This window comes from Hyla sarda, chromosome 12 (genome assembly GCF_029499605.1).
Source record: "Hyla sarda isolate aHylSar1 chromosome 12, aHylSar1.hap1, whole genome shotgun sequence".
Taxonomy (NCBI): domain Eukaryota; kingdom Metazoa; phylum Chordata; class Amphibia; order Anura; family Hylidae; genus Hyla; species Hyla sarda.
In genome coordinates, this window is record NC_079200.1 from 12,935,168 (window position 1) to 12,953,283 (window position 18,116).

An 18,116-nucleotide genomic window follows, 5' to 3' on the forward strand; every position below is an offset into this window, starting at 1 on the left:
ACAGGGAAGATTTATTTATGCCATAGTGTAGTACAAGGACGCCTTTCGGCATGGGAGCTTTCCTCAGCTGTCTGCCGTAGGCTCCCACGCCGAAACGCGTCCTTGTACTACACTATGGCATAATAAATCTTCACTGTGCATTACTGGTGAGTGCTGGGTATCATCTTTCTTCTACCTGTGGCTTTTTCCCCACATTGTGCACCACAGCAGATTCCACAGTAGTGCCACGCATTTCAGCGTGGGGGCCTTCCTCAGCTGTTTGCCGCCCAGGCTGAAACGCGTCCTTGTATTACACTGGGACATAATAAATCTTCACTGTGCATTACTGGTGAGTGCTGGGTATCATCTTTCTTCTATCTGTGGCTTTACCCTACCTTGTGCACCACCGCAGATTCCATGGAAGTGCAACGCATTTTGGCATGGGAGCCTTCCTCAGCTGTCTGCCCACGGCAGACAGCTGAGGAAGGCTCCCATGCCGAAACGCGTCTTTGTACTACACTATGGCATAATAAATCTTCATTGTGCATTACTGGTGAGTGCCGGGTATCATGTTTCTTCTACCTGTGGCTTTACCCTACGTTGTGCACCACAGCAGATTCCATGGAAGTGCCACGCATTTCAGCGTGGGAGCCTTCCTCAGCTGTCTGCCTACGGCAGACAGCTAAGAGGGTCTCCCACACCGAAAAGCGTCCTTGTACTACACTATGGCATAATAAATCTTCACTGTGCATTATTGGTGAGTGCCGGGTATCATCTTTCTTCTACCTGTGGCTTTACCCTACCTCGTGCACCACCACAGATTCCACGGAAGTGCTGACATATCCCTATATTGAACTAGCTTATACCCTGCGACTGCTGGCGCATGGACAAAGGAAGCGCCAAATATGATGAGAGTTGCACATTTTAAGGGATTTGGCACATCCTAAACCAGCACTCCCCCCCCCCCCCCCACGCTGTTACATCAACCTTGCAGATGTACCCAAAATGTTACTATCTGTTGTGCCATGTCTGCCAAGATCTTCTAAATCACAGAAGCATGAAGCCTCCACTAGACTGACACACGATGTTTAACTATGGCTGTATACATATAGGACTATATTGGGACAAAGTTTTGCTAAAAGTCATATCCTGTTGGGACTGAAAAAAAAAAAAAGCTATTACTTAAAGGGGTACTCCACTGGAAAACATTTTTTGCTCAATCAACTGGTGACAGAAAGTTAAACAGATTTGTAAATTAATTCTATTTAAAAATCTTAATCCTTCCAGTACTTAGCAGCTGCTGTATGCTCCTCCGGTAGCATTTATTTTCTGTCTGACCACAGTGCTCTCTGCTGACACCTCTGTCCATGTCAGGAACTGTCCAGAGCAGGAAAGGTTTGCTATGGGGATTTACTCCATAAATGGACAGAGGTGTCAGCAGAGAGACCTGTGGTCAGACAGAAAGGAAATTAAAAAAGAAAAGAACTTCCTGTGGAGCACACAGCAGCTGATAAGTACTGAAAGGATTAAGATTTTTAAATAGAAGTAATTTACAAATCTGCTTAACTTTGTGGCACCAGTTGATTTAGAATTTTTTTTTTCCAGTGGAGTGCCCCTTTAACTATAAAAAATCTATACATGCCTAAGTCCCCCACAGCTCCATTTGGTCCCCCAATCTTCTGTCTTCTTCTTAATTTCTAGACCTGCACTCGTTGCAGGACCTGCCAGCTCAGCCAATCAGTGGCCAAGACAGGCCACAGCAAGTGATTGGCTGAGCTGTTGGGTCATGCAACGAGTGCTCGTCTAGGAAGAAGACAGGAGCACTGAGGGACAGGACAGAGATGTGTAACGGGACCAGGGTTGGGTAAGTATAGTTTTTTTCTTCTTCTTTCTAGCCCCAGCAGGATATGAATTTTTGCAAAACACCAAATAATGCCTTTGAAGCGTCCCTGAAATGTATAAAAACGTTTGACATGTTGAAAGTTTTGATCGCTTGGGGAGTGTTGGTCACCAACCGATATCACAGGCTGGCTCATTCAGGTGGAAGGAGATCACGGCCGGATGGGGAGTGAAGTGGGCTACCGCTCGCTTTCCCCAGTGATATCCCAAGATCGTTAGGCATCTAAAGCCTTGGACCACGAGAGATCAAAACTTTAAAAGGGGTATTCCAGGATTTTTTCCCTTCACCCTTTTAGCCCATGAGGCCAAGTTATAAGACAGTGCAATTCTCTTCTGTTACCTCCCAGCATCACTTTGTCCCGTTTTCATGTACAGGACCCACACCCGAAAGTGCTGTAGGGCAAGTCTTTATTTTACTGTTGTCTCTGACCTTTCCCAGCATTCCGTGTGGCCATAGACAATAAGTCACATGGGCTCCAGGGAGCGTGGCTGTGCAGCAGTGGGTGGCTGGATAACATGGTGTAAGGGATTTACCGAAATAATGCTGTTCACCCACTGCAGCACAGGCGCGCTCCCTGGAGACCATGTGACTTATGACCTATGGCCACACGGAATGCTGGGAAAGGTCAGAGACAACAGTAAAATAAAGGCTTGCCCTACAGCACTTCCGGGTGTGGGTCCTGTGCATGAAAACGCGACAAAGTGGAGCAGAGAGTTCTGTGAGCCTTACCTTCTCATCCAGTGCTGGCAACAAAGGTAAGTTATCATACACATAATAATAACAGGTGACACCATGACCTCAAATCCACAAGACACTATGTTAAAACATCACAGCAAAGATCTATAACAAACGACTAAAATCACATTCAGGCACAGGCGGGGTTATAGGTTAGTTTAAATTCCCACAATTCAATATTACACAAAGGCCCTGATTTATCAAAAACATTTGTATTTTCTTTTTTTCCAAAAGAAATTTCTAGTTTGCTTTCCCTTATATTCTTGAATGTGTTTTTCAAATTTCCGGACCATGCGCCAAAAAGCACCTTTTTTTTGCGAAAAAGAAGGACTCCAAAAGCAAGATGGAACATTTAAAGTGATTATCCGGGAAAAAACTTTATATATCAATCAACTGGCTCCAGAAAGTTAAACAGATTTGTAAATTACTTTAATTAAAAAATCTTAATCCTTCCAGTACTTATGAGCTGTTGAAGTTGAGTTGCTCTTCTCTGTCTAAGTGCTCTCTGATGACACCTGTCTCGGGAACTGTCCAGAGTAGAAGAAAATCCCCAAAGCAAACCTCTTCTACTCCGTGCAGTTCCCGAGACAAGCAGAGGTGTCAGCAGAGAGCACTGTTGTCAGACAGAAAAGAACAACTCAACTTCAGCAGCTGATAATTATTGGAAGGATTAAGATTTTTTAATAGAAGAAATTTACAAATCTGTTTACCTTTCTGGAGCCAGTTAATATATATTTATATATATATATATATATATATATATATATATATATATAAAATAGTTTTTTTTCCTGGAAATTGGCGCATGTCTGGTGCACTTTGTTCATAAATAGAGTTAAATACATTTTCCGGTACTTTATTATTTTTTTTACTACAATTTATACGAAATCGCAATAGTAAATGAGGGCCAAAGTGTTAGATTCAAATGACTTATAGATCATGCAAATAAAGTCGGAGTCCCCATTGGTTCACATCACATTAACAATAAAAGAAAATATGCAATTTGATGGTAAACAGATTGTGCACTTTGTGAATCTTGTGGTTGAGTTTTGCATTTGTTCCCCGCACATCATGCTGTATTAGTGCAGGTTTTTTTGTTTTTGTTTATTTGTACCAAACAGCCCTGTATTTATTTGTACAGCTCAGATAATCGACCACGTTATTGTGTTTCAGTACGCAGTATGCAAATGTATTTGTCTGCATGTACATTTTGTTTAAGGGTAACTCTCATTAAAACAAATTTTTGCTATTGCACTAAAACATTTCTAATATACTTTGTTTAAAAAAAAAATGAAGTTTTCTATGTTTTATTTGTGCTTAATAAAGCTCAAGAGCACATTTCCCCCCATCTTATACACAGACTTAGGACCGAAGTCCAAAAACAGGAAGTGCAGCCTGGAGTGCTGAGGGGTGGGGGGGGGGGGGGGGTCCAGCCTCATCCAAACATAGCTCCTCTCACACTAAACTGCCATATGCTGTTGGTTCGACACGCCCCCTCAGCACTCCAGGCTGCACTTCCTGTGTTTGGACTTCGGTCCTAAGTCTGTGTATGAGATAGGGGAAAATGTGCTCTTGAGCTTTTTTTAAGCACAAATAAAACATAGAAAACTTAAAGGGGTTATCCAGGAAAAAACTTTTTTTTTATATATCAACTGGCTCCAGAAAGTTAAACAGATTTGTAAATTACTTCTATTAAAAAATCTTAATCCTTTCAGTACTTATGAGCTTCTGAAGTTTAGGTTGTTCTTTTCTGTCTAAGTAATCTCTGATGACACGTGTCTCGGGAACCGCCCAGTTTAGAAGAGGTTTGCTATGGGAATTTGCTTCTAAACTGGGCGTTTCCCGAGACAGGTGTCATCAGAGAGCACTTAGACAGAAAAGAACAACCTTAACTTCAGAAGCTCATAAGTACTGAAAGGATTAAGATTTTTTAATAGAAGTCATTTACAAATCTGTTTAACTTTCTGGAACCAGTTGATATATAAAATAGAAGACAGGAGAGCACTCACCATTCATCGGAGCTTTATTGAAGCATTCCAGTGGTACCGGGCAGGTACAGTGGTGGAGGCGGGGACGTAACCGAGACAGACTGTTTCACGCTCTCACGCTAGTGAAAGCGTGAAACAGTCTGTCTCGGTTACGTCCCCCGCCTCCACCACTGCACATGCCCGGTACTACTAGAATACTTCAATAAAGCTCCGATAAATGGTGAGTGCTCTACTGTCTTCTATTCATACCTTGTATTGTGAATTCTCCTGAACATTGCACCGCCTTAGTCTTGATAGTGCCGGACCACCCTACTCTCTTCTACCCACTAATGTTAGAATTTTTTTTTGCTAATATATCGCACGGCTCCCCGCCACAGCGGGTGCACGCAGGAGGTATACAGACGCCTTAAAGTGGTACACTGGGAAACATTTTTTTTTTTTTTTTAATCAACTGGTGCCAGAAATGTAAACAAATTTGTACATGACTTTTATTAAAAAAATCTTTCTCCTTCCAGTACTTTTTAGCAGCTGTATGCTCCACAGGAAATTCTTTTCTTTTTTCATTTCTTTTTTGTCTTGTCCACAGTGCTCTCTGCTGACACCTCTGTCCATGTCATTAACTGTCCAGAGCAGCATAAGTTTGCAATGGGGATTTTCTCCTGCTCTGGACAGTTCCTGATACGGACATCAGGTGTCAGCAAAGAGCACTGAGGACAAGACAAAATTTTTTTTTCAAAAAGAAAATAATTTCCTCTTTAGCATACAGCTACTAAAAAGTACTGGAAGGGTAAATATTTTTTAATAGAAATCATTTACAAATCTGTTTGACTTTCTGGCACCAGTTGATTTAAAAAAAATAAAAATAAAAGTTTTTTCACCGGAGTACCTTTTTAACCGACTTATCATGGTCTGGACGGTGATAGTCTCCATCAGTTGCAAGCCCTGCTCATGAATAGGTTGGAGCTTTTGGCGCTAGGATTGCTACGGTATATTACTGGAGCTTGTGACTGTATGGGCCGCGCTCTGCGTGTCTATATGTATTTATGCTGATACTAATCCATACACACCATGGTTAGCCCCTGATGAGGTCACAAACACTTGTGAACCGAAACACGTAGGAAAGGGAGAGGTTTGGTGTGCATTTTATGCGGTGCAGAGTATATTTAAGCACCCCTTTTGGATTACATATTTAACTGTGAATTATTTGGTAATGTGCGTCTATTATTGACATTTGACCGGGAACAGTCATCAATGTTTCCTGATTTTCAGTCAGTCTTTACAGGTGTTAATATTTTATCAAGTTGTATTAAAAGTTAAAGGAGTACTCCGCTGCCAAGCGTTCGGAACAAATTGTTCCGTGATGTCATAGCCCCGCCCCCTCATGACTTCATGCCCCCACCCATAAACTTGCATTGAGGGGGCGGAGGGCGTGACATCATGAGGGGGCGGGGCGTGACGTCACGAGCTCCCGCTGTCGGTCGCCGGCTCCAGCGTTGGGAAGTTTGTTCCAAATGCTGAGCAGCGGAGTACCCCTTTAAGTATTACTTCCCTCCCCCCCTCTTTATTATTGTATGATCTGACTGGAATCTCATTTATATATGGGTGGGTAGACATCTTTATTTTTCCACGCCTTTTCATAATATAGCAACAAATATGCTTTCAAGTATTATACTATTAGCAGCAACAACAACAACAACAATAATAATAAAAAAAAATAATAATAATAAAAAAATAAAAATAAAACTCCATAAGAAAATTAGAACCTTAAAGGGGTACTCCGGTAGAAAACGTATTATTTTTTTCTTTTTTTTTTTTAAATCTACTGATGCCAGAAAGTTAAACAGATTTGTACTGGAAGGATTAAGAATTTTTTATGGAAGTAATTTTCGAATCTGTTTAACTTTTTTGCATCAGTTGATTTAAAAATAAAAAATAAAAAAAGTTTTCCACCGGAGTACCCCTTAAAAAGGAGTCTTTTGAAAAGGCACTGAAAAAGCTCTTCCCGAACCTCTTAGGTGAGTGTTGGTGAATGTCTCCAGTTGGGCTTTGTCCGATTTGCCCACAAACACATACCCAAATTCCAGATGGTGTGGAGGAGAAAGCTATATCCAGAAAGAGAAATGGAGTTCAGTAATTTATTCCAGTCATGCAACGTTTCAACTATACTCCTAACCGTGCTTGATAAAGGCCGGAGGGGTAACTACAGCCGGAACGTTGCATCACTGGAGTCCATCTCTGGTTCTGAGTAAAGCTCTGTCCACCATCTGGAGGGTGTCGGGCAGCTCATTTTTAGGATACGAGCTGCAAACATGGGCAGATAGGTGACAAGGCATGCATGTGGTTGTTGCGATGGCTTTCTCATAACTTATAAAAATCATATTTTTGTCCAGGAGGCGGAGCCAGGTCAAAGAAGTATCTGACAGCTAAGAACAGTATTACCCTGAATGAATATCCGGAAACAAAGTGTTAATCAGCTCATCACCCTCCACAAGTCCTGCCACTGCACTGACAGGAAAGGACCTCAATTCCAGAGAGCACTTAGGTAAGGAAGGAAACAACCAGCGCTGCTTAAGCAGCGCTGGATGTTTCCTCCCTTACCTAAGTACCCTGTATGAATGGGGCAGTCCCTGTCCGCACTGCTGCTCCAACTTTTGGAGACTGCTGAAGATAGACAAAGCCGAAGATAGTCCTCATTTACAGTTTAATGGGGTTTACAAAAAAAAAAGTTATCCCCTATCCACAGGATAGGTGATAACTAGCTGATCGGTGGTAGTCTGACCACTGGAACCTCCACCTATCCCAAAAGCAAAGGACAATTGTCCACCAAGCTAATGAAGCGGAAGCATACATGCTCAGCCACCTCTCCAGTCATTCCCTATGGGGCTTTCAAACATAGCTGAGCTTAGCGCTCGGCAATGTCCAGAAGTCCCATACAGAATAAATAAAAGGGTAGTCAAGCATGTACGCTGCCACTCCATTCACTTGGTGAACATTTGGCCTCCGATCCTCCTCACTGGTGGGGACCCTAGAGGTCAGACACCCCCACCGATCACCTTGGGATATTACTTATAAAGGGGTTAACCAGCCATTAAAGGGGTACTCCGGTGGAAAACTTAACTGAAAGTTAAACAGATTTGTAAATGACTTCTATTAAAAAAATCTTAATCCTTCCAGTACTTTTTAGCTGCTGAATACTACAGAGGAAATTCTTTTTTTTTTTTTTGGAACACAGAGCTCTCTGCTGACATCATGACCACAGTGCTCTCTGCTGACATCTCTGTCCATTTTAAGAACTGTCCAGAGTAGGAGAAAATCCCCCATAACAAATCTCTCCTGCTCTGGACAGTTCCTAAAATAGAATGAGAGGTCAGCAGAGAGCACTGTGGTCGTGATGTCAGCAGAGAGCTCTGTGTTCCAAAAAGAAACTAATTTCCTCTGTGGTATTCAGCAGCTAATAAGTACTGGAAGGATTAAGATTTTTTAATAGAAGTAATTTACAAAGCTGTTTAACTTTCTGGCACCTGTTGATTTATAAAAAAAATAAAATAAGAAAATAAAAGTTTTCCACCGGGAGTACCCCTTTAAAATGTCATGGCCTCTCCTGTTTGGTGGGGGGGATCGGGCATCAATATTTATAGTATGGACAATACTAGCACCATCAAAATCAGAAGAAGACTGGGTCCGTCACATTCCCTTCTTTTATCGCTCTCTCTATATCAATTCATCTCAATGAGCAATGAACAAAAGCCGCAGAGCTCAGACCTTCCGGAATGTTCCCTCCCATATGTTTGCTCCAGATACAACGTTACTGTATCATTACAATGGTTATAAATAGTAAGAGACAATTTGTTGTGTATTCTTATCTAGTCTAGGTTATACCAGCACATATATTACAAGGGGGATGTGCTGCCTGATTATAGAGTCCACTGTCTACCAACAACTAATATTACCACCTGTGGTGCCAGAACATCTGCACCTTTTAATGTTAAAGGGGTACTCCACTGGAAAACTTTTATTTTTTATTTTTTTTAAATCGACTGGTGCCAGAAAGTTAAACAGGTTTGTAAATTAAAGGAATATGGATACCGCTCTCACCAGCTCCGGACACCTCCTGCACCTGTGCTGCGGACTGCCGGAACCGCCTCCGGCAACTCCTTATACTTGAAAGAACTCCGTCCGGCACCAAGGTATGAGGTAAAAAGGCTTGTCTTTATTTATTCCACAGCAGGATACATACAGATAAAGATGTCTGACGCGTTTCGCCCTTTGCAAAGGGCGAAACGCGTCAGACATCTTTATCTGTATGTATCCTGCTGTGGAATAAATAAAGACAAGCCTTTTTACCTCATACCTTGGTGCCGGACGGAGTTCTTTCAGGTTTGTAAATTACTTCTATTAAAAAATCAGGCAGAAATGAAAAGCACTTCCTGTGGATCATAACAGCAGCTGATAAGTACTGGAAGGATTAAGATTTTTTAATAGAAGTAATTTACAAATCTGTTTAACTTTCTAGCACCAGTTGATTTAAAAAAAAAAAAAAAAAAAACTTTTCCGGTAAAGTACCCCCTTAACCCCTTCAGGACCAAGCCCATTTTGGCCTTAAGGCCCGGAGCGTTTTTTGCACATCTGACCACTGTCACTTTAAACATTAATAACTCTGGAATGCTTTCAGTTATCAATCTGATTCCGAGATTGTTTTTTCGTGACATATTCTACTTTAACATAGTGGTAAATTTTTGTCGATACTTGCATCCTTTCTTGGTGAAAAATCCGTAAATTTGATGAAAAATTTGAAAATGTTGCATTTTTCTAACTTTGAAGCTTTCTGCTTGTAAGCAAAATGGATATTACGAATACATTTTTTTGGGTTCACATATACAATGTGTCTACTTTATGTTTGCATCATAAAATTGACGAGTTTTTACTTTTGGAAGACACCAGAGGGCTTCAAAGTTTAGCAGCAATTTTCCGATTTTTCACAAAATTTTCAAACTCGATATTTTTCATGGACCAGTTCAGGTTTGAAGTGGATTTGAAGGGTCTTCATATTAGAAATACCCCATAAATGACCCCATTATAAAAACTGCACCCCCCAAAGTATTCAAAATGACATTCAGTCAGCGTTTTAACCCTTTAGGTGTTTCACAGGAATAGCAGCAAAGTGAAGGAGAAAATTCACAATCTTAATTTTTTACACTCGCATTTTCTTGTAGACCCAATTTTTGAATTTTTACAAGGGGTAAAAGGAGAAAATGTATACTTGTATTTGTAGCCCAATTTCTCTCGAGTAAGCACATACCTCATATGTCTATGGAAAGTGTTCGGCGGGCGCAGTAGAGGGCTCAGAAGGGAAGGAGCGACAAGGGGATTTTGGAGAGTACGTTTTTCTGAAATGGTTTTTGGGGGGCATGTTGCATTTAGGAAGCCCTTATGGTGCCAGAGCAGCAAAAAAAAAAAAAAACACATGGCATACCATTTTGGAAACTAGACCCCTCAGGGAATGTAACATGGGATAAAGTGAGCCTTTATACCCCACAGGTGTTTCACGACTTTTGCAAATGTAAAAAAAAAATTAAAAATTTTACCTAAAATGCTTGCTTTCCCAAAAATGTTACATTTTTAAAAAGGGTAATAGCAGAAAATACCCCTAAAAATTTGAAGCCCAATTTCTCCCGATTCAGAAAACACCCCATATGGGGGTGAAAAGTGCTCTGCTGGCGCACTACAGGTCTCGGAAGAGAAGGAGTCACATTTGGCTTTATGAAAGCAAATTTTGCTCTGGGGGCATGCCGCATTTAGGAAGCCCCTATGGTGCCAGGACAGCAAAAAAAAAAAACCACATGGCATACCATTTTGGAAACTAGACCCCTCAGGGAACGTAACAAGGGGTTAAGTGAACCTTTATACCCCACAGGTGTTTCACGACTTTTGCATATGTAAAAAAAAATATTTTATTTTTTTTACCTAAAATGCTTGTTTTCCCAAAAATTTTACATTTTTAAAAAGGGTAAAAGCAGAAAATACCCCCCAAAATTTGTAACACAATTTCTCCCGAGTACGGCGATACCCCATATGTGACCCTTAACTGTTGCCTTGAAATACGACAGGGCTCCAAAGTGAGAGCGCCATGCGCATTTGAGGCCTGAATTAGGGACTTGCATAGGGGTGGACATTGGGAATCACTGGCGTAGAATTCCCCTAACAGGGTGCCTCCAGCTGTTGCAAAACTCCCAGCATGCCTGGATAGTCAACGGCTGTCCGACAATACTGGGAGTTGTTGTTTTGCAGCAGCTGGAGGCTCCGTTTTGGAAACAGTGGCATACCAGATGCTTTCATTTTTATTGGGGAGGGGGGCTGTGTAGGGGTATGTGTATGTGTAGTGTTTTTTACTTTTTATTTTATTGTGTGTTAGTGTAGTGTTTTTAGGGTACAGTCGCACGGGCGGGGGTTCACAGTAGTTTCTCGCTGGCAGTTTGAGCTGCGGCAGAAAATTTCCCACAGCTCAAACTTGCAGCCAGATACTTGCTGTAAACCTCCGCCCATGTGAGTGTACCCTGTACATTCACATTGGGGGGGGGGGGGGCTCTAATTTTTTCAAAAAGTAAAAATATGTCCATTTTATGATGCCAACATAAAGTGGACATATTGTATTTGTGAATAAAAATGAAATTTATTTGGAATATCCATTTTCCTTACAAGCAGAGAGCTTCAAAGTTAGAAAAATGCTAAATTTTCTAAATTTTCATGAAATTTGGGAATTTTTCACAAAAAAGGGGATGCAAGTAACGACGAAAATTTACCAACAAAATAAAGTAGAATATGTCACGAAAAAACAATCTCAGAATCAGAATATTCGGTAAAAGCATCTTAGAGTTATTAATGCTTAAAGTGACGGTGGTCAGATGTGCAAAAAACCCTCTGGTCCTAAGGTGTAAAATGGCCTGGTCCTTAAGGGGTTAAGGACTAACTCTTTTCTGCATGTAATGCATTGTATATGCTATACAGCCTTCTAGATCCAAGAAGATAAAAGTGAAAACCCGAGGAACACTTACTGTTCTGATCGCTGGCTTCTTCAAGATGTCTGTAGATGTATCCCTCCAAGTAGGACTGAAACTTTGGAGACGGGGAGAAAAACCCCAAACTGATGGCAATAAGTTCCCACCCTAAAGACAGGCTTCTGTAGGTCATGTTATTGGTGGTCTGTCTCACCAGCTGCATGTACAGTTCATCCCGCAAGCCTTGCACCGTCCAACACTTAGTCACCAACACTAAGGCCACCTGGTTTCGGTCTGTCCGGCCCTGACGGTCTCCCATGTAAACCTGGACCAGCTTGAACATCTCACAGGCCTCTTTCTTGATGACTCGATTGCTAGTGATCAGCATGGGCTTCTTGATGGACCCGCCATTCCAAGACAGCATGTTAGAGATGGAGATTCTCCTGCGGAAGATTCCCTGCGTGTGCATATTGAGGTTCTTCGAGGCCCAGTCGGCCATGCTGGTTTGGGAAAGTGGTTTCTTCAGGGTAGTATAAGGAAACTGGTAGCTAGATCCATAGTTTGTCTGCCCCCTACTTTCACACGTAGGATTCCCCTCCAAAGTTCCGCTCTGCAACGAGGAGAAATTAGTTCAATCAGTGTAAGGAATTTATTTTTTTCATATATTTGTACAAAACTTTATTAGCACTAAAAATAGGAGACATACTAGTGACAGGGATGACCCTTATCATTTTGATTACTGATCAATATATATATATTAAGAAATAGACATATATGCTAATATGCTGCAGAAAAAATATTATTTTCCTTATAACCCATATATCAGCTTGCTATTTGCTTGCAACTAAGATGGAGACCTTGGGATGATGCCAGGAGGCCCAAGATGAGACGTCAGAAGACAAAATATTTGAAGAAGATACAGGTTGTATAGAAGGACAGAGACATCTGGGATTTTCCAGTATGAAGAGCGAGAGAGCCGCATAAGGCTAAGTTTCCACTTGGTTTTTCTCCTGGCAGTTTTTGGAAAACTGCCACTGCAGTTTTTGAGCCAAAGCCAGAAATGTATTCAAAAGGAATAGGACATATAAAGGAAGGACTTACACTTCTCCTCCCTTATGGATCCACTTCTGACTTTGGCTCTAAAACTGCAGTGGCAGTTTTCCAAAAACTGCCAGAAAAAAAACAAGTGAAAACTTAGCCTAAGTGAACTCTGGCCAAGAAAGAAATAGATGCTTAAATATGCTAATATATACAGACACAAAGCTCAAATAACCAATCAAAATGTAACATGATGATTTTGACGTGATAACTAACCTCCCTTTTTTGTCAAATGTAAAAATGAATGCGCTTCCAAATAATAAACAGAACTCTCTCTGAGAACTCTCTGATAACACTTGGGAACTCTCTGAGTTTTCTTGCTGAGAAAGAGTTTTATACCAACATTTTGTCTGGTGTATATTACTTTATGTTGACACTCAGCAGTATACAGCAACAGTCACGCACACTTTAAGGCCTAAACAGCAGCCATCCTTGACACCAGCTAAACTAATAGAACCAGACACTAGAAGACAGAATTAGATCAGTGGGGAAACACATATAATGAAATCGTTAATCCCTAACATGATTTCCGAAGTGTTAACGGGAGTGCGAACTCCCATAGAAGTGTATTGGGCTTTAGTGATGAGCGGCATAGGACATATTCGAATTAACAATATTTCGTGAATATATGGACGAATATCCGTCCTATATTCGCGATATTCTCTATGTTCGTTCTCTCTTTTTTTCCATGCGAAAATTCGTAATGAAATTCGCATAGTGCGCATGAGCGATTATATCTTACACCTATAAGAAGGGAGGGATCAGTGTCCTCTGACTGGAAGTGTCGACATTTGCAGATATTTGCATATTTGCATATTCGTGAATATTTGCATATTCGCATATTTGAAAAAAAAATTGCGCTAAAAATTTGCATTTCGAATATTCGCGCTCAACACTATTGGGCTTTAATTTCAGGCGGATTTCTTCCGTGTGAATAGACCCTCAAGGTTTTGCCTTGGCCTCCAGTTCATAATTTTGCAGGTGCTCAAAAGGAACCCATCGGCAACTGGGGACGTGACATCACGCCACGCCCCCTCCATTCATGTCTACGGAACTGGAAATGCAGCAACCGCATAGAATGAGGGTTCTGCAGGGAGATCACGGGGGGTCTCAGCAGCGCGCCCCCCGCGATCAGACATCTTATCCCCTATCCTTTGGATAGGGGATAAAATGTTTTTGCCCGGAATACCCCTTTAACCTTTCAGTCTAACTAGTGTCTGTATTAAGCTGCTCTGTGGTTTGTGTCACCGCATGAAAAAATGTCTTAAGCGTTAAACAAAAGTGTAGAAAACTATTTGAGCGCATAACTAACAAATTCCTCAGTGATTTCCAACCAGTACGGAAAACTATGATGGGGCTCAAGCTTAGCCCTAAGGTTATGTTCACATCAGAAACTGCAGAACATCTCTGACATATGTCAAGAAACCCACAAAGAGCCATTCCAATGTGTACTGCAGTGAGCTCATTCACTTAAAGGGGTATTCCAGTAAAAAAAAATTTTTTTTATATATATCAACTGACTCCAGAAAGTTAAAACAGATATGTAAATTACTTCTATTAAAAAAATATGAATCCTTCCAGTACTTATCAGCTGTTGAAGTTGAGGGGCAGATAGATATAGGGCAAGGGTCTGCATGTATTAAAGGACCCAAACCCTGCCTGTGATAATAAGGATGATAAGGATAAGGAGAATGCCCAATGCAATCCCTACAGGAAGTGTTGTCTTATTATTAGGCTTAGTGGCCAGACTGAAAACATTAAGACTTAAAGGGGTAGTCCAGTGGTGAAAAACGTATCCCCTATCCTAAGGATAGGGGATAAGTTTGAGATCGCGGGGGGTCCGACCGCTGGGGCCCCCTGCGATCTCTCTGTACGGGGGCCAGGCTCTCCGGCCAGATAGCGGGTGTCGACGCCCGCACGAAGCGGCGCCCGACACGCCCCCTCAATACATCTCTATGGCAGAGCCGTAGATTGCCGAAGGCAGCGCTTCGGCTCTGCCATACAGTTGTATTGAGGGGGCGTGTCGGCCGCCGCATCGTCCGGAGGTCGACACGCCCCCTTCCCGCCGGCTGTCGGGGCTCCGTACAGGAGATCGCAGGGGGCCCCAGCGGTCGGACCCCCCGCAATCTCAAACTTAACACCTATCCTAAGGATAGGGGATAAGTTGTTCACCACTGGGTCACCACTGGACTACTCCTTTAATAAAATAAAATAAATCATATTGTGATACATACAATAGACAGAAGATTGTAATTGTAATACCAAATTCCTTTTCCTACAGTTTTTTTTTCCATTTTTTATTTATGTATTTTTTTTACATATGGCTGTAGCTATGCAGGATGAGCATGCAGAAGGCCGGACGGGAAGTCAGACTAAGGAAGTTCTGTACAAAGCCCAGAGAGGCATGGAAGGTCACCGCTGTGAACTCCACGTTATCACGACTGCCACCTCACAAAAGGGACATCTATCACTGTAACGGTTACTGGAGATTCAGCTTGTAGGTAAATAAAGCTTAATAATCAGATTATCCAAAGTTTTGTAAGTAATATACTGTCCATTCATATTTATAAACATGCTGGTAGTGAATGGAAACCATGTGTATATCCAGAACTAAAATAAATAAATAAATACTCTAGGTAAGTAAATTCATAAAAATCAAACAAATACTGTTAAAACTGTTCATTTAAGGAGATCTCCACAACAGAAAAACTTATCCCCTATTCCAAGGACAGGTCAACGGTCGGATCCCCCATGATTTTAAACATTTCCCCTGAAAATCTTTCACAGATAATCCAATCTCTCCTGAGAGGTTTCACTGTATTATTACTGTGTCACACTATCCTAGTGCTTTACGCCCCCTTTAATTTTGACCACATGCCAGTTTTAAAGGATAACTCCGAGATAGAAAAAATGTATCCCCCTATCTTAAGGATATGGGATAAGTGTCAGATCCTGGGGGTTCCGACTGGTAGTGAGAAGAAACATCCATATTTATATTCAGAACTTGAAAATATTAAATAAATAAATACATTTATTTACAGAGAGAAAAAGGAGATCTACGGGATAGAAAAACGTATCCCCTATCCTAAGTGTCAGATCTCAGGGGTCCGACTATTGGAACCCCCACGACCCCCGCCCGATGCCCTGGCTCTCCAACTGGATTGGGCATGTCGACCACTGCAAAAATTGATATCTGACACCCCCCCCCCCTGCATGGAGAGGGCATGTCGGCCATCACTTCTTCCGGTGGTCGACACGTTCCATTTAGAAGGAGAGTTGGGGCGCTGTGCCCAAGATTGAGGGGGGTCCCAACGGTCAGAACCCCCCGAGATCTGACACTTAGGATAAGTTTTTCTATCCCAGAGATCTCCTTTAATGAAAAGTTTTACCAGTATTGTTTGATTTTTATTCATTTACTTTATTTATGAAATTTTTTAATATATTTATTTATTTATTTTTAAAATGCATATAAACATGGTGTCCATCTGACACCTAGGATTGGGGACATGTTTTTTTTTTAACCCCAGAGATCTCTTTCAATGAACAGTTTTACCAGTATTGTTTGATTTTTGTTTATTTATTTTAAAGTTCTGAATATAAATATGGATGTTTCCATTCACTACCAGTCGGAGCCCCCGCGATCTGACACTTATTTCCTATCTTTTAGATAGGAGATGTGCTTTTCTATCCCGGAGATCTCCTTTAATGAAAAGTTTTAACAGTGTTGTTTGATTTTTATTCATTTACTTTATTTATTTAATTTTTTTCAATATATTTATTTATTTATTTATTTAAAAAATGCGTATAAACATGGTTTCCATTTGGCACTTCGGATTGGGGATATGTTTTTTTTTTTTATTTAACCCCAGAGATCTCCTTCAATGAACAGTTTTACCAGTATTGTTTGATTTTTATTTATTTATTTTAAAGTCCTGAATATAAATATGGATGTTTCCATTCACTACCAGTTGGACCCCCGCGATCTGACGCTTATTTCCTATCTTTTAGATAGGAGATGTGTTTTTCTATCCTGGAGATCTCCTTTAATGAAAAGTTTTAACAGTGTTGCTTGATTTTTATTCATTTACTTTATTTATTTAATTTTTTAAAATATATTTATTTCTTTATTTTAAAAATGCGTATAAACATGGTTTCCATCTGACACTTCGGATTGGGGATGCGTTTTTTTTATAATTTTTTTTACACTGGAGATCTCCTTTAATGAACAGTTTTAACAGTATTGTTTGATTTTTGTTTATTTATTTTAAAGTCCTGAATATAAATATGGATGTTTCCATTCACTACCAGTTGGACCCCCGCGATCTGACGCTTATTTCCTATCCTTTAGATAGGCAATACGTTTTTCTATCACAGAGTTCTCCTTTAAAACTGGCTTGTGGTCAAATTTATGTTGGGGGGCGTAGGAAGCTATGATAGGATGACACAGTAATAACACAATAAAAAAAAACTCTCCAAAAGACTGGATTTTCTGTGAAAAATTTTTTGTAGCTCATTGGGTAGGCCAGTATTTCCCAACCCGGGTTCCTCATGCTGCTGTAAACCTACAATTCCCAGCATGCCCGGACAGCCTACGGCTGTCCGGGCATGCTGGGATTTGTAGTTTTACAACAGCTGGAGGCACCTGTTTGGGAAACACTGGAATATGCATTTTTTTGGGAAGACCACCTGCTTACTAGGCCTTTTTCGCGTTATTTTGGGTGGTCATCTCAAAGAGGTTTCACTGTATGTTGAAAGCCTGTGTGACAAACAATGTCATTTTACGGATAACCGGCTTGACTTGCAGATCTTGTAGAGCCAAATCTGACTGTGACCGTATCGTAAACTACGAACACCTGAAGTATTCGGCCCGTCTCTTAAAGGGGTACTCTGGTGTAAAAAATATTTTTTTTTTTGTTTTTGTTTTTATGAACTGGTGCCAGAAAGTTAAACAGATTTGTAAATTACTTCTATTAAAAAAATCTTTATCCTTCCAGTACTTATTAGCAGCTGTATGCTACAGAGGAAATTCTTTGCTTTTTGAATTTCTTTTTTTGTCTTGTCCACAGTGCTCTCTGCTGGCACCTCTGTCCGTGTCAGGAACTGTCCAGAGCAGCAGCTATGAGGATTTCCTCCTGCTCTGGACAGTTCCTGATACGGGCATCAGGTGTCGGCAGAGAGCACTGTGGACAAGACAAAAGAGAAATTCAAAAAGAATACAATTTCCTCTGTAGCATACAGCTGCTAAAAAGTACTGGAAGGATTAAGATTTTTTTTAATAGAAGTAATTTACAAATCTGTTTAACTTTCTGGCATCAGTTGACTAAAAAATATATATAAAAAAATTATATTTTCCACCAGAGTACCCCTTTAAGCAGTGGAAAGTTAATGTCCGCACCTCAGGGGAAAAACAACTGCCCTATG

At 40.9% G+C, this 18,116-nt stretch overlaps 1 protein-coding gene and 1 long non-coding RNA gene across 3 annotated transcripts in view; one reads left to right on the forward strand and one right to left on the reverse strand.

Annotated features, from left to right (window-relative positions):
• Nucleotides 1-18,116, reverse strand: part of LOC130296461 (rho GTPase-activating protein 39-like) — a 121,472-nt gene that overhangs the window by 31,678 nt on the left and 71,678 nt on the right. Inside the window, exon 4 of the mRNA XM_056548000.1 lies at nucleotides 11,655-12,207. Coding sequence (XP_056403975.1) covers nucleotides 11,655-12,207 — 553 coding nt within the window. The remainder of the gene's footprint in view (nucleotides 1-11,654; nucleotides 12,208-18,116) is intronic.
• The window catches only part of LOC130296466 (uncharacterized), a 46,414-nt gene that overhangs the window by 18,155 nt on the left and 10,143 nt on the right, over nucleotides 1-18,116 (forward strand). The window contains exon 3 of one of the 2 annotated variants that reach the window (XR_008849220.1): nucleotides 15,026-15,196. This is a non-coding gene — a long non-coding RNA (uncharacterized LOC130296466). Of the gene's footprint in view, nucleotides 1-6,992; nucleotides 7,401-15,025; nucleotides 15,197-18,116 lie in introns of those variants that run through there. The other variant, XR_008849219.1, reaches the window with a different exon arrangement.